At 42.6% G+C, this 16,487-nt stretch overlaps 1 protein-coding gene across 1 annotated transcript in view; it reads right to left on the bottom strand.

Annotated features, from left to right (window-relative positions):
* Nucleotides 1-10,820, bottom strand: part of LOC125140113 (NACHT, LRR and PYD domains-containing protein 3-like) — a 16,117-nt gene extending 5,297 nt beyond the window's left edge. Inside the window, exons 1-6 of the mRNA XM_047807648.1 lie at nucleotides 10,761-10,820; nucleotides 8,821-8,937; nucleotides 5,128-5,244; nucleotides 4,646-4,694; nucleotides 4,109-4,313; nucleotides 2,109-3,879 (exon numbers count right to left, since the gene is read on the bottom strand). Coding sequence (XP_047663604.1) covers nucleotides 2,109-3,879; nucleotides 4,109-4,313; nucleotides 4,646-4,694; nucleotides 5,128-5,244; nucleotides 8,821-8,936 — 2,258 coding nt within the window. The 5' untranslated portion in view covers nucleotide 8,937; nucleotides 10,761-10,820. The remainder of the gene's footprint in view (nucleotides 1-2,108; nucleotides 3,880-4,108; nucleotides 4,314-4,645; nucleotides 4,695-5,127; nucleotides 5,245-8,820; nucleotides 8,938-10,760) is intronic.
* Nucleotides 10,821-16,487: the final 5,667 nt, after the last annotated feature.

The raw sequence follows: 16,487 nt of genomic DNA on the forward strand, positions 1-16,487 counted from the left end.
TGTGTGTGTGTGTGTGGTGTGTGTGTGTGGTGTGTGGTGTGTGTGTCTGGTGTGTGGTGTGTGTGTGTGTGTGTTTGTGTCACACACACAAATCAGAGGACAGGACACCACATCAGCACATTTACAGGAGCAGGGACGTCTTTCTGCACTCCACAATCTCTCAGCTACAATTTATTATAAGACCAATAGGTCATGTACATAACACACACATGTGAGAGCGAGCAGCCTACAAACACTACACTCTGATCTGTGTTCAAGTTTCTACACCCAACACTGCAGATACAGTGCATTTTATTACAGAACATAAAGAATTATACAGCTGTACACTACCAGGTAATAACATGACAATACTAGTCGTACTTTACACTCAGTTATATGTTGGATTTCACAGAGACACTAAAACAGTTGGTGTGTGTTGTTCTCTGTGCTCGTACACGTACAAATCCGTCACCTCCAGACCTCTGATTTTACACACACACTGGTTCAGGTGTTTGGTGTGGACCTGAATACAGGTGGAGTGTTCACATACGTCCAAACACATCCAAACTAAAGAGAAAGATTATATTATTTAACCTGATAAACGATTCTTGATCATGATTTGTATTTTTTATAAAATATAGATGTGTAAAAATCGATCATAAACAATTTGTGTAGGTGGGCTTCAGGGGGCTATAAGTGACCTGGTAGAATGTAGTGTACCAATGTGTAATATTTTATCAGTACATAATGATGAACAGAGAACAAAACTAGTCTGTTATTAATGTTGTACAACAAAAATATAGATTCACTACAGCTGCTTATAAATACAAACACAGTCCACAGCTTAATGTCTCCAAAATCCACAGAAAGGTTCCAAAGAACGAAACCTGACGTCTCTTCAACAGTAACGGTGATAAACCTGACCGACCGTCACGTGCAACCGTCTTTGTGTTCACCGTCTGTTTTTACCACATCCACCATCTACTGATGCAGTGAACCAGACAAAAAACTGTCTATAATTCAACCACAACAGATTAACAACAATCACGACCCAAGAACAAGAATGTGGTCATTAACAGTTTGGTGTCTTTGTCGAGCTCCAAGTAGAACAAAACAGGACTTTTTAATAACAGCGGTCACGACACTACACTCACCTGTGACACATTATTCATCCTCTCTCTTTTTACCTGCTTGTACACTTGATAAGCAAAGAACAAAGAACCCCATCAAAATAAAAGTCTTCATATAAAAAGTCACATTTAAACTCCATCCTCTACAAACAGGTCAGTGTTAGAGAAAGAAAATCTTCATCACACATCTGAGTTCGCTGCCTAGCTTCTTTCTAACATAATAAGAAGATAAAGCTGAACATTTTCCCACTTCGTCTGTCCAATGTGTCGAGGTCCAAAATGATGGTTGATGTTTTATTGACCACGAGCTCAGTCCTTGGTAAAGTTTAGCAGTAGTGCAGACTGAAGGAGACTTTTGTTTGTCCTTCGTATTGGGTTAAAGTTTTAAAAAGCTTTATGTTTTATTTTTATTAGAAAGAACAATTGAGTAAAAAAGCCATGACAGAGTGAATCTCCCCACAACACTGTCACACACAACACAAGATGAGGAACTTCAACATAAAGAGATACGTGAAGGACATTAGAGTGTTTTAATATTTACTTTTTATATTTTCTATCCATATTGATCCCATTTTGTCAGTCTGATGTTTTTCTCATCTGTGAGAGTTTTGTTAAATGTCACTTTCAATATAAACAGAACAGAAAAAGTCTTTCACTGGTGTTTAGTTCAGAAATGTCTTTAGCTCTTAATTTCATGCAGTTATTTTGTAGAGATATTTTTACATCAATTTTAGAGAACACTTAATTTTTCATGATTCATATATAAAAGCTATAAAATGCCTCATATGATGTTATAAGATTTTGTCCATGTGGCCCAGCCCTCAGTTCAGATATAACATGTTAGTGTAAAAAGTGACACAATCTTCTGTAAAAGTACCAGAGGTTTGTGTAAAGATGATTAGAGGAACTATTAACACACATTAATCCAAACAGTGCAGTTCAGTGTTACATTAAAATAATAAACCATGCAGTAATACAGTTATAAATAAAAATACTCACTCAGCTTTTCTGGAGGCTTTGACCACAGGCAGCAGCCTCAGAAGACCTTCATGTGATGGATTATATTTCCTCAAATTAAACACATCCAGCTCCTGTTCTGAGGTCAGTAACACAAACACCAGAGCTGACCACTGAGCAGGAGAGAGTCTGGTTCCTATGAGACGACTGTCACTTCCTCTGTTCAGGTAAGTTTGTACTTCCTGCACTAGAGAATGATCATTCAGTTCATTCAGACAGTGGAACAGATTGATGGATTTCTCTGGAGATGGATTCTCCCTGATCTTCTCCTTGATGTACTCCACTGTTTCCTGTTGGCTGTGAGATCTGCTTCCTGTCTGTGGCATTAAGTCTCGTAAAAGAGTTTGATTGGTCTCCAGTGAGAGACCCAGAAGGAAGCGGAGGAACAGGTCCAGGTGTCCATTTTCACTCTGTAAGGCTTTGTCCACTGAACTCCTGAGGAGATCAGACAGGTTTGACTTCCTGAAAAGATCAGACAGATCAGAGGTTTGATGTTCTGTTACATTTCTGCTAATAAAGCAGAGAAATGTGTATAAAGCAGCCAGAAACTCCTGAACACTCAGATGTACGAAGCTGAACACCTTCCCCAGGTGAAGACCAAACTCCTCTCTGAAGATCTGGGTACATACTCCTGAGTACACTGACACTTCTCTGACATCAATGCCACACTCTCTCAGGTCTTCCTCATAGAAGATCAGGTTTCCTTTCTCCAGCTGGTGGAAAGCCAGTTTTCCCAGTGCCATGATACTCTCTCTGGTCTGCTGAGGATCAGGGTCACATTTCTGATGGTACTTTTGGTCCTTGTGTTTGATCTGAAAGATCAGGAAGTGTGTGTACATTTGAGTCAGAGTCTTGGGGATCTCTCCACCCTCTGCTCCACCCAACATTCTCTCTAGAACAGTGGCTGAGATCCAGCAGAAGACTGGGATGTGACACATGATGTAGAGGCTTCTTGAAGACTTCAGGTGAGTGATGATGTTATCAGCCAGGCTCTGATCACTGATCCTCTTCCTGAAGTACTCCTCTTTCTGAGGATCACTGAAGCCTCGTACCTCTGTTACCTGGTCTACACACTCAGGAGGGATCTGATTGGCTGCTCCTGGTCTTGTGGTTATCCAGAGGAGAGCAGAGGGAAGCAGATTCCCCTTGATGAGGTTCGTCAGCAGCACATCCACTGAGGCTGACTCTGTCACATCACACAATATCTCATTCTTCTGGAAATTTAGAGGAAGTCGACACTCATCCAGACCATCAAAGATCAACACCACTTTGTAGGAGTCACAGTCTATTGATCCCAGTTTTCTTATTTCTGGGAAAATGTGATGAAGAAGTTTCATCAGACTGAGATTTTGCTGCTTCATCAGATTCAGCTCTCTAAAGGGAAGTGGAAACATGAAGGTGACGTCCTGATTTACTTCTCCTTCAGCCCAGTCCAGGATGAACTTCTGCACAGAGACTGTTTTTCCAATTCCAGCAACTCCTTTAGTCAGCACAGTTCTGATGGACTTGTCTTTAAAGATCTCATTACATTTGATGGGTTTCTCCTGTGTTGCTGGTCTCCTGGACGCTGCCTCAATCTGTCTCACCTCATGTTCATTATTGACGCCTCCACTCCAACCCTCTGTGATGTAGAGCTCAGTGTAGATCTCATTCAGAAGTGCTGAGCTTCCATGCTGTGAGATTCCTTCATTAATTCTGTTAAACTTCTCTCTCAAATTGGACTTCAACTTTGTCTGATACACAGAGGCGAGTTCTAATAAACAAAGTAATATCTAGTTTAGTAATAAATAGTTATAATGCAAAATCGTACAAACACTGCTAATAATTCCGGACTGATGGACTAAATATTATTGAAGCTGGACCATGAACAGATACAACATGATATTAAAATTAAATTTAAAACTAAAAGTCTTCATATCTAAAACTATTTCCTCTCTCTAAAGTGAAGCTGATGGAATAAAGTCATGACTCAGAGCTCTTACTGTTCTGCAGTGTGTTAGCGAGATCTGTGTTGTTCATGTTCTTCAGGACGTGCAGTGTGATCTTCAGCGCTCCGTCTCTGACACTGTGCAGATCCTCCTCATCCTCCACCTCCCTCTCAGTGCATGCTGGGTAATCTGGACTCAGGAGCTTCCTAAACCTCTTCAGCTCATTCTTTATCAGAGTGATGACTTTGTGTTCCAGCTCCTGGTTAGAAACACACAGGAACAGATCTAAATATTATCATATTACAGTGAGAGAGTTTTATTTTATCACAAGAAGAAAAGTCTATTTTTATTATCACATTTAAAACTCATACAACTGATTACCCATAATGCTGCACATCAAGACATTACAAGGGATCACAACACACACATTACACACTTTAAACACAACACACACATTACACACTTTAAACACAACACACACATTAAACACTTTAAACACAACACACACATTACACACTTTAAACACAACACACACATTACACACTTTAAACACAACACACACATTACACACTTTAAATACAACACACACACCTTGAATATAGAGTCCAGCTGATTTGTGCTGATGTTTGATTTTTGTGGTCTGTGAACAAACAAAACCCATCATGTAATATGGACTATATGTATTCATAGCTGCACAAATCACACACTAATAAATACACACACAGATATTTAACACTATCCTCTTAACACAATACACTGATTTCAGGATTTCCTAACTGACACCAACATGTTTAGAAACAAATGTTTGAATAAATGAATAAAATCTTTATATTGTCATTAATGTCCCAGGTGTAAATGTTCTTCTGTAGCACCACAGACCCTCCAGCTCAGGGACTGCAGACTGAACTGAACTCTTAAAGCACTTTTCCTCACTGCCAGTCCGAGAGCTGCAGCACTGCACAGTTTAGTGTTTTACTGCTTCAACACCTGATAAAGCTCATGAAGGGCTTCATAATGAGACGAGTGAGTTTGATCAGGTGGAACACTGCTGTAAAACACCTCACTATACTGACCTCACATCAGTAGAACTGTCTCCATCTCTGAAGTGTATTGGACGTCCCATTGACTTGTCACTCTTCATGGACACACAGCTGGGTTCTGGTGAGTCTGATCTCTTTCCCTCCATCATTCTAGAATAGAAAAATCAGCAATAATTAATACTTGGCTCTCACAGCACTGTTAACTGCTACAACACCTGATAAAGCTCATGAATGTGTGCTTTAACTCTCTGCATTTGATTATATTGTCTTCTGGTAAAGTAGGTTCCTGTCTTTTGTATACTATCTGCTTAACTCACTTTGTTCTAGAGTAGTGTGATTTGAATTGTGTTATATTCTATAGCATTGTTGATTAATCAGGAGTAGTTTCAGTCTCCCTTAAGGTGTGAATTGGGGGCAGGGCTTACCTATTTAAATTGAAGGTTCTCCGCTTTTGTCAGTTCTCCGGTTTGTCAGAATCTCTAACATTAGTGTCTAGTACTGCTTGATATATTCTACCATACCTTAATTCTCACTCTTGTTTGACTACAAATATGTGCATTAAACCCATCTCTGTACTCAAGGCCTACTCTCGCCGACGCTCTCATCCACAAAGCAGAGGTCACAATCCCAGTAACCTCATCTACCCTCCTCTGTTGTGTAAGTCTCAAACGGTGGTGGTAGGTGGGCTCTGGAATTGTCAGTCTGCTGTAATGAAAGCTGATTTTATCTCTGCTTTAACTTCCCATTACTCCTGTGATGTTCTTGCTCTAACAGAGACCTGGACGTCCCCACAGAACACTGCTACACCAGCTGCTCCATCCTCTGCCTATGCTTTCTCTCACTCACCATGAGAAACAGGCAGGGGTGGTGGTACAGGTTTATTGTTAAAGAAATGGTGCTTTACACCTCTACTCTTCTCTCATTTAACCATCTCTTCTTTTGAATTTCATGCCATTTCAGTTACCTCTCCTATCAACCTTGTTATCATTGTTGTCTACCGCCCTCCTGGTCCCATAGGAGACTTCCTGGAAGAAATGCTTAGTGCTTAGTACTCACTGCTTAGTGCTTTCCCTTCCGATAGCTCCCCCCGACAGTGCTTGGTGACTTCAACCTCCCCTCTGACAAGCTACATTCTTCTTCCCTCCTGTCTCTTCTCGACTCTTTCTCCCTCACACTCAACAGCTACATCTCCACACACAAAGGAGGCCTGGATTTTCACCCGTCCTTCTCCGGCTACAGACGTGACTGCTACCCCACTACACATCTCTGATCATCACCTGGTATCCTTCACCATCACTCTACCTATCTCACCTAGAACTACCTCTCACCCCCTCGCTCTTACTCGCCGCAACTTTCACTCTGTCTCCCCTTCATCTGTAGCTTCTGGCACTCTTTCTTCCCTTCCTGATACTGAGTCTTTTTCCTCACTACCCTTGGACTCAGCCACAGATACTTTCCTCTCATCTCTTTCCTCAACTATGGACTTCCACTGCCCTATGTTCACTAAACCCAAGAAAACTTCTTGTTCTTTCAGATGTGCTGCGCAACAATCGAAGAGAGCTAAGATCATCTGAGTGAAAGTGGAAGAAATCACTTGATGCAGATCTTGATTTTTACAGAACACTTCTTGTAAAGTTCTCCTCAGATGTGAATTCTGCCAAGACTTCTGTCTACAAGGAATAGCTTGAAGCTTCCTCACATGACCCTCGGAAATTCCACAACATCATCTCTTCTCTGCTCAACCCCCCGGCTCCACCTTCTTCATCCTCCCTGACTGCAGAAGACTTTGCTTCTTTCTACCAGGAGAAGACTGAGGAAATCTGTCGGACCTTCACTTCAGCCCCGACTGCACTTACATCTCAGAGTATGGATTCCCCTACACCTTCGTTGTCACATTTCTCAACTGTGGCAGCAGAAGAGATTTTACAACTCATCCAGTCCTGCAATCCTACCACCTGCCCATTGGATCCACTCCCTACCACTATGCTCCAGACCATCTCGCAAGACCTTTTGCCCTTCATTTCCACTATCGTCAGTAGATCCATAGCATCTGGTTAGGTACCAACTACTTTCAAGAGAGCAAGGGTTATTCCCATCCTAAAGAAACCTGCTCTGGATCCATCAGACATCAGTAACTACAGACCGGTATCACTTCTCTCATTTCTTCTCAAAAATTCTTTTACGCATTGTCTATAATCAACTGTCTGTCTATCTCTCACAGAACAAGCTCCAAGACCCCAACAGTCTGGCTTTAAAGCAGCTCACTCTACAGAGACAGCCCTTTTAGATGTCTCTGAGAAGCTACATACTGCTAGATCAGCCAAACTGTCATCCGTCCTTATCCTCCTTGACCTTTCAGCAGCGTTTGATACGGTCAACCACAAGACTCTCTTTTCTACCCTCAAGAGTCTTGGGATTTGCGGATCAGCTTGGGAATGGTTTGCCTCCTACCTGGAAGGACGCTCATATCAGGTAACATGGAGGGGAGTGACATCTGCTCCACACAGACTCTCCACTGGTGTCCCACAGGGCTCAATACTTGGTCCTCTTCTTTTCTCCCTGTATACTCACTCTCTTGGGGAAGTTATTTCATCACATGGGTTCTCTTACCACTGCTATGCTGATGATACACAACTTATCTTCTCTTTCCCACCCTCAGATGCCACAGCTTCTGACCGGATCTCAGCATGTCTGGCAGAAATTTCATCATGGATGACTGTTCATCAGTTAAAGCTCAATCCTAGCAAAACTGAACTGCTGTTCATCCCAGGTGATTCATCCCCAGGTCATGATCTTGCTATATCCTTGCACAACGATCTGATATCACCTTCAGCCACAGCTCGCAACCTTGGGGTAACCATGGACAATCAACTGTCCTTTTCCTCTCATGTTGCTAATGTGACTCGCTCATGTCGGTTTCTTCTCTACAACATTAGAAGGATTCGGTCATTTTCCCCCACACAGACTGCCCAGGTACTTGTTCAGTCTCTTGTCATTTCTAGACTGGATTACTGCAATGCACTGCCTGCAGGTCTACCTATGAACACAATCCGTCCTCTGCAAATGATCCAAAATGCAGCTGCCCGGCTTGTTTTCAACCTGCCAAAGTTCTCGCATACTGCCCCGATCCCACTGATCCCTCCACTGGCTTCCGGTAGCTGCATGCATTCGATTCAAAACACTGATGCTGGCCTACAAAGACAAAAATGGACCAGCTCCCTCGTACCTCAAAGCCCTCATCATTCCTCGCACTGCAACCTCCGATCTACCAGCACTGCGCGACTGGTTCCACCATCTCTCAGAGTAAGAGGCAAGTATACTACAAGACTCTTCTCTGTTCTGGCACCAAGGTGGTGGAATGAACTTCCCCTAGAGGTCCGGACAGCTGAGTCACTGGCTATTTTCAAGCGGCGGTTGAAGACCTACTTATTCAGGAAACACTTCAACTAGCACTTCTTTCCTTATATTTTGCATTTAAAATAAAAAAAAAACCTTTGACACTTTTTCATTGTAACTTTGAACAAATGTTTTAAACTCATGGTATCTTAAGTATGTAACCTAGTGAACCAGCATTAATGTATTCAATGTTAGAGATTTAAGCACTTATGTACGTTGCTCTGGATAAGGGGTCTGTCACATGCTGTAAATGTAAATGAAGGGCTTCATAATGAGACGAGTGAGTTTGATCAGGTGGAACACTGCTGTAAAACACCTCACTATACTGACCTCACATCAGTAGGACTGTCTCCATCTCTGAAGTGTATTGGACGTCCCATTGACTTGTCACTCTTCATGGACACACAGCTGGGGTCTGGTGAGTCTGATCTCTTTCCCTCCATCATTCTAGAATAGAAATATCAGCAATAATATATAATAATTAATACTCAGCACTGTTAAACAATGAGTTCACCATTAAACACCAATAATTCCATCTTTTTAATTCACATCCTTGCCCCCTCTTTCTGTAAATTCAGATTTATCTTGCACTTCCTGTTGACACTTTTGTTGCACACTTTTGTGACACTGATTGTGTCTTCTGTGTTATTACTAACTTCTAAAGTTATTTTGTGTGATAGTTAAATATTCTAAATAAACTACAAACAAAAAATATAAACATTTATTTTGTCCTCACATTCTTTCTTGTAACTCCTCTCTGTCACACACTTACCACTATGCAGCTCATTATGCAGCTCACTATGCAGTCCTTTGTCTTCTCGGGTGTGAATCACACTAATATTCATGATAGATGATGCCTACTCGCATATGCCCTTTATCAGGGTTTTTCCTACATTGAAAATTTTTGGTGGCCGCCAAAAAATTTTTTTGTCCCGCCAAAGCCTTATTTGATCTGTAATTGGGTTTTGTGAGTGAATGTTTTACGTGGTGCATTCGGAGAATATTTTTGCTGAACCACTTGGTGTGAATTGCAGTAAAAAAAGTTGCCATCTTCTCTTACAACTTGTGACAAGCATTCCGCACATGCAGGGGACACAACTTTAAATAAACGCAAAAAAAAAAAAAAAAATCTTTCCAGTTATGAAGTGTTTTGTGTGTGTGTTGACGAATCTTTCGCGATGTCCTAACAGCCAGGATTCCCACACAACACATCTCCGCTAAAGTCCGATTAGCGACCTAATGACTCCTTTGAGCCGATTCATTATAACGAATGGTTAAATGGTCTGCCGTCAGTGTCTGAATCGGTGTATAACAAATCATTACCTCTTAGAAGAAGATACACATGTGAAATGAGAAAGTAAGTGTGTTTACCCCATTTAGCAAGAGTGTTTAGTAAAATTTAGCCTTAATAATCCTCAGTATGTATAGGCCTATGACAATGTGTAGTAAATTACCTATAAAATCATTTAGTTTAAAGTTAGACTGGAATGAGATGAAACTAGATCAAAGCACAAAGCAAGCTCTTGCTAGCTAGCTGCTAATTTAATTAAATTTTACTTTGGTATGGATGAGGTTTATATGTAAGATAAGTTGTAAGCGCTTTATTTTACTATTGAGTCTGATAGTGATTGTTTTTTCATGAATAAATAGGATAAGAAAAAATCACAAACTGTTTCCTTGTATTTATTTTAAATTTAACATTTATTGTCAGTATTGGGCTTGTGGATCATGTGGGTACTAGGGTACTCTTTGCTGTGTGTGGATGACCATGTCGGTCAGCCACCACTGAAGACCAATTTTGACCCAGGAAAAACCCTGTTTACAAACAAAAAGTGTCTTAGAAAATTTAAATAAATATATTGTTTTCTCTGAGCAAGTAAACAAGATGATTTAAGATGACTCTAGGCTACAAGATCCAGTTGTCAAAAGTCCTGTGAACCAACGTTCTGTACGTTTTTTATGGCCTTATTCAAGTGATTTAAAATGTTTCATTTTTCACTACATAAACATTGTTTTCAGTAGTAATAAAATAAACCTTACACCCTTTTTTATCAGTCTGGGAAGTGACAGACTGAGATCATAATAAGTTCATAAGCTCAACAAGCTTAAATTTAACTCTGAATCAGCACAGAGTTCACTTACAGGAAATAGTCACGCTATCAAGTTATAAAACAACCTGTGTACATTAAAGCTTCAGTACAAACCCACAAAACTCTTCTGTATCTAGTGTCACTTCAGTGTGTTTATATATTAGAGCTTTAGATACTCACTGTGTTTTTACTCCTCAAATCTTTTAGTTTTCACTCCACACAAAATGGAGCTGCTGACTTTCACTGTCATTACAGTTTATACTGCAGAGGGGGCAAAGGGCAGTGACACACACACACACACACACACACACACACACACACACACACACACACACACACACACACACACACACGGGCGTAAATTTCATTTAACAATAGGGGGGGACAATGAATATAAAATTTTTCATGAGCAATTTCTGAATGGGGACACAAATAATAGTCTAATTGTACTTATAAAGACACTGTATGTCCCCACAGTGACAAACTTTGCTTTTATCATTATTACTGTGTTACGTCCAAAGACGTATATTTTGTCTTGTCTTGTGGTTGCTGTTGTGTTGTCTCCTGTGGCTCCTCCTACTGTCTTCTCTCAGGTCACCTAATTGCTTCCTCCCAGCTGCACCTGTTTACCAACCGGAAGGGAAGGAGTTTAAAAGCAGAGCAGAAGGCTCAGTTGGAGACCCCTTTTCTTTTCTCCAAGAGCATGATCCGTGTTCTGCCCAGCCCGGCGTATTGAATTCTATGTTGTGCTTATTATCCAGTGATATTGTGATCAGTGACTTTGGTTCTGATGGTTCTTTTGTTATTGTGTGTAATTTTGGGAACGGTAGGGAGGTGGGTGCCACTTTATTTTGTGAATCCTTGTTTTCTCCTGTTTTGTGTTAGTTAGGGAGTGAGTTCAGGTATCTGTTATTTAGTTAATGGCAGTTTTTTATTTTACTTTTGTGTTCTAGATTATCAAGATTTCAACTCCCCAGGCAGTGAACTTTTGTTTGTTATTTTGGCGATGCCCCCTTCTGAGATTTTGTTCCCTTCCTCCGTTGAATTTGAACTGATTAGTTTTTGTTTTCTTCCTGTTATATACAGATGCTTAAATAAACCTTTCGAATTCAGAACGTGTTGATGTGGTGCTGTGGCAGGGTCCGGGTTATGCTCTTCTCTCTTATAGGTTAGGTCCAAAACCCCTAGACACGCGAGCTATGCGCAGGACATAACAACTGTAACATGGAGACATTATGTGTCATTATGGTTATGTTTAAAGTTTCTCTCAAGTTTAATGACAAAGCACATTTTTTTTCAAAACTATTCATTGCATTGTTTATGTTGTTTACAGTTAAACCATCAACATACAATAAAATATAAACATGACTGTTATTGTGGAAAATATATATAAAATAAGTAATGTTTTGTAACAAAATCACTTATTTAATCACATTACACTAACTGCTCTATGTATAAAAACAACACAACGGCTTTGGCGTGTTCGTTACAGTGCACTATACAACAAGCTAATATAAACAAGCTAACGTTAACCAGATAAGTAATATTTTAATCGCTAATACAGCACATTCACGTAAAATTACATCGTTAATCGGCATTTTTGCAGCAACTAATTTATGAATGAATCTGCATAAACTACATTAAAGTGAATCGCTTTATTTAAAGTGAATAAAATCCCCTACTTAACCACTTATGTGGTCACCCCCTATTTTCATGATTTTCGCCTAGATGACATACCCACATAAAAGTGGTACAGCTCCCACATACTTTGACACACAGGGGTGAGCCTGGTCTCATTGGAAAGAAGAGAGTCTCTAGTTTCTACAAGTGATTCTAGGCCTTACTGACACAAAGTTACAGAGGCTAGATTGGAGTTCCGTCTGAGTTGTTTACCTGATAAACTGACTAAATACATTGCTGTATTTAATGATGGTAGGTAAACAACAACTGAGGGTCATAGCCACATGCCTTGGCTTTCACCAAAAAAAAAATTAAGTCAAAATACTCAAAAATGAATTTTATATGAATATTGTTCTACGGACATGTCCGTCCATTCATGTTTTTCTTGTTTACTTGTTTACTGTATAACTTTGTATTAAAAGACTGCATGCTTAGTTTAAAAGGCCTGAAACAAAGAGAACCTCTCTGCCTAGAAGCCTGCTGTGAAAAAAAGGCCTGTAACCTGACACCCTGAGGCGTGAGAGTGTGAAAAGTTAGAGAATTGCGGAATAAAACCTTTGCGCACGATCTACTGCGCAGCCCTCCCTTACCAGGTGTGTCATGTTGCATATCGTTGGAATTGTTTCCTTATTGGCTAAAGAGCTGTAAATGTCCCGGATCATGAAATGGTTGGACGGAAGTGAACTACTGTTTACAGTTTTCGTTCAGAAACGTAATATTTGTGAGGCGAGCAAAGCGTTTTGGATTAAAAGGCTTACATATTCCAGTTCCTTGGACTCTTGGGGATTTTTTTACAAGCATTTGTTTTGGGAAATATTACCCCAGTGAAGAAAGGGAAGCATTTAAAGGTAAGTAAACAAACCGTACTAGCGCCGCCTAGTTCAGGTGACTATCAAATTGATTAAATTATTATGATGGCTATAAATCATATTATGCTTTGTGTGTGGGCTTAATAAAATCCTGAGAGTCTAAGCTTTCAAACAGTATATAATATAACCGTGTATTCAGAGGATTTAATGCTTAAAAGTTACAACGAAGTTGATGCAGCCTCATCCCCTAGTGGTGGTGAGTTGAACATTAACTGAGCCGCAGCCACACATCTTACTCGTGTGTGCAGAGTAGGTGAGATGTACTGGGAAAGGTGGCAGTGGGTCAAACCAATGTGAGGAAGGGGAGGGGGGGTCAAACCAATGTGAGGAAGGGGAGGGGGGGTCAAACCAATGTGAGGAAGGGGAGGGGGGGACAAACCAATGTGAGGAAGGGGAGGGGGGGAAAAACAAATGTGAGGAGGGGGAGGGGGGGGTCAAACCAATGTGAGGAAGGGGAGGGGGGGTCAAACCAATGTGAGGAAGGGGAGGGGGGTCAAACCAATGTGAGGAAGGGGAGGGGGGGTCAAACCAATGTGAGGAAGGGGAGGGGGGTCAAACCACTGGGAGGAAGGGGAGGGGCACAAACCACTGTGAGGAGGGGGGGAGTCAAACCAATGTGAGAAAGGGGAGGGGGGGTCAAACCAAACTGAGAAAGGGGAGGGGGGGTCAAACCAATGTGAGGAAGGGGGGGTCAAACCAATGTGAGGAAGGGGAGGGGGGGTCAAACCAATGTGAGGAAGGGGGGGTCAAACCAATGTGAGGAAGGGGAGGGGGGTCAAACCACTGTGAAGAAGGGGAGGGGGGTCAAACCACTGTGAGGAGGGGGGGAGTCAAACCACTGTAAGGAAGGGGAGGGGGGGACAAACCAATGTCAGGAAGGGGGGGGGTTCAAACCAATGTGAGGAAGGGGAGGGGGGTCAAACCACTGTGAGGAAGGGGAGGGGGGTCAAACCACTGTGAGGAGGGGGGGAGTCAAACCAATGTGAGGAAGGGGAGGGGGGGTCAAACCAATGTGAGGAAGGGGGGGGTCGTCAAACCAAAGTGAGGAAGTCGAGTCGCAGACAAACAAATGTGAGGAAGGGGAGGGCGGTCAAACCAATGTGAGGAAGGGGAGGGGGGGTCAAACCAATGTGAGGAAGGGGAGGGGGGGTCAAACCAATGTGAGGAAGGGGGGGGGTCAAACCACTGTGAGGAAGGGGAGGGGGGTCAAACCACTGTGAGGAGGGGGGGAGTCAAACCACTGTAAGGAAGGGGAGGGGGGGTCAAACCAAAGTGAGGAAGGGGGGGGGGTCAAACCAATGTGAGGAAGGGGAGGGGGGTCAAACCAATGTGAGGAAGGGGAGGGGGGTCAAACAACTGTGAGGAAGGGGAGGGGGGTCAAACCACTGTGAGGAAGGAGGGGGGTCAAACCACTGTAAGGAAGGTGAGGGGGGACAAACCACTGTGAGGAGGGGGGGAGTCAAACCAATGTGAGGAAGGGGAGGGGGGGTCAAACCAATGTGAGGAAGGGGAGGGGTCAAACCAATGTGAGGAAGGGGGGGTCAAACCACTGTGAGGAAGGGGAGGGGGGGTCAAACCAATGTGAGGAAGGGGAGGGGGGTCAAACCAATGTGAGGAAGGGGAGGGGGGGTCAAACCAATGTGAGGAAGGGGAGGGGGGGTCAAACCAATGTGAGGAAGGGGGGGGGGTCAAACCACTGTGAGGAAGGGGAGGGGGGTCAAACCACTGTGAGGAGGGGGGGAGTCAAACCACTGTAAGGAAGGGGAGGGGGGGTCAAACCAATGTGAGGAAGGGGGGGGGTCAAACCAATGTGAGGAAGGGGGGGGGTCAAACAAATGTGAGGAAGGGGGGGGGGGTCAAACCAATGTGAGGAAGGGGAGGGGGGTCAAACCAATGTGAGGAAGGGGATGGGGGTCAAACCACTGTGAGGAAGGGGAGGGGCCACAAACCACTGTGAGGAACGAGGGGGGGAGTCAAACCACTGTAAGGAAGGGGAGGGGGGTCAAACCACTGTGAGGAGGGGGGGAGTCAAACCACTGTAAGGAAGGGGAGGGGGGGTCAAACCAATGTGAGGAAGGGGGGGGTCAAAACAATTTGAGGAAGGGGGGGGTCAAACCAATGTGAGGAAGGGGAGGGGGGGTCAAACCAATGTGAGGAAGGGGGGGGTCAAACCAATGTGAGGAAGGGGGGGGGTCAAACCAATGTGAGGAAGGGGAGGGGGGGTCAAACCAATGTGAGGAAGGGGGGGGGGGAACTCAACTGTTTCAAATTCAGTTTTTGCGTTTTTTTCTGCTTACACAATTATTTAGATATACATACATATATTATTCACAATAGACAGTGCGATATTTTTTAAAGAATTTTTTGGCGGGGGATAGTCCATGTCCCCTCCGTCCCCCCGGGATTTACGCCCATGCACACACACACACACACACACACACACACGCACGCACGCACGCACGCACGCACGCACGCACGCACGCACGCACACACACACACACACGCACGCACGCACGCACACACACACACACACACACACACACACACACACACACACACACACGCATGCACGCACGCCCGCACGCCCGCCCGCCCGCGGATTTCAGGAAGCAGGTGTGTGGTCAATGTTCTAGGTAAAACGCGGAATGGAGTTTAATTTTTTTGGACATTCCTCCATAGATATCTACATTAGATGTCGCCTTGGTTACATTAAAACAAATGCGTCAATAGAGCCGCCATCTTGGTACAGGGGACCCCCTCCTCTTTAATGCATCAGCGTCAATGTAGGCAAAGAAATCAAATCACCATAAATCATGAATGACATTTTCTAGTTTTGTTTGGTTCGTTCCAAAGTTCTGACATGTATTTATCATTAAGTCCAGAGAAAATTTAAGGTTTTGTTAATGCTAATAGATATAAGTTTATTTATTACATTCTTCCACTTGAGTAAACTTCAAATGAACAATCACTACTTACCTTATAGCCTACTGTATGTAACACTGCTACAATGGTGTGACTATACATGTTCATTTAAACATTTAAATTGTATTGGTTTATTAAATATGATACACAAATTTGAGAGGAACATAATGTGAAAGTCAGATGGTTGAGGTGAAAAGACTGTTCAATCTTTTATTTATTTTCCTGCAATACTTTTGCCACATTAAATAAGTATGTACTAAAGTCACATAAACCAAAAAACAACAAAGTTTGACTTTGAGTCTGAACTTGTGTGTTACACTGCCAAGCTAACTGGTGACATCCTTCCAGGGCTGTCAGCTGAGTTAACCGTTTAAAACTAAGAGTTTAGTTTCCCTGCAACAACAACACGACCTTACACAGTTTCTTCCTGACACTT

This window comes from Tachysurus fulvidraco, chromosome 24 (assembly GCF_022655615.1).
Source record: "Tachysurus fulvidraco isolate hzauxx_2018 chromosome 24, HZAU_PFXX_2.0, whole genome shotgun sequence".
NCBI classification, from domain to species: Eukaryota; Metazoa; Chordata; class Actinopteri; order Siluriformes; family Bagridae; genus Tachysurus; species Tachysurus fulvidraco.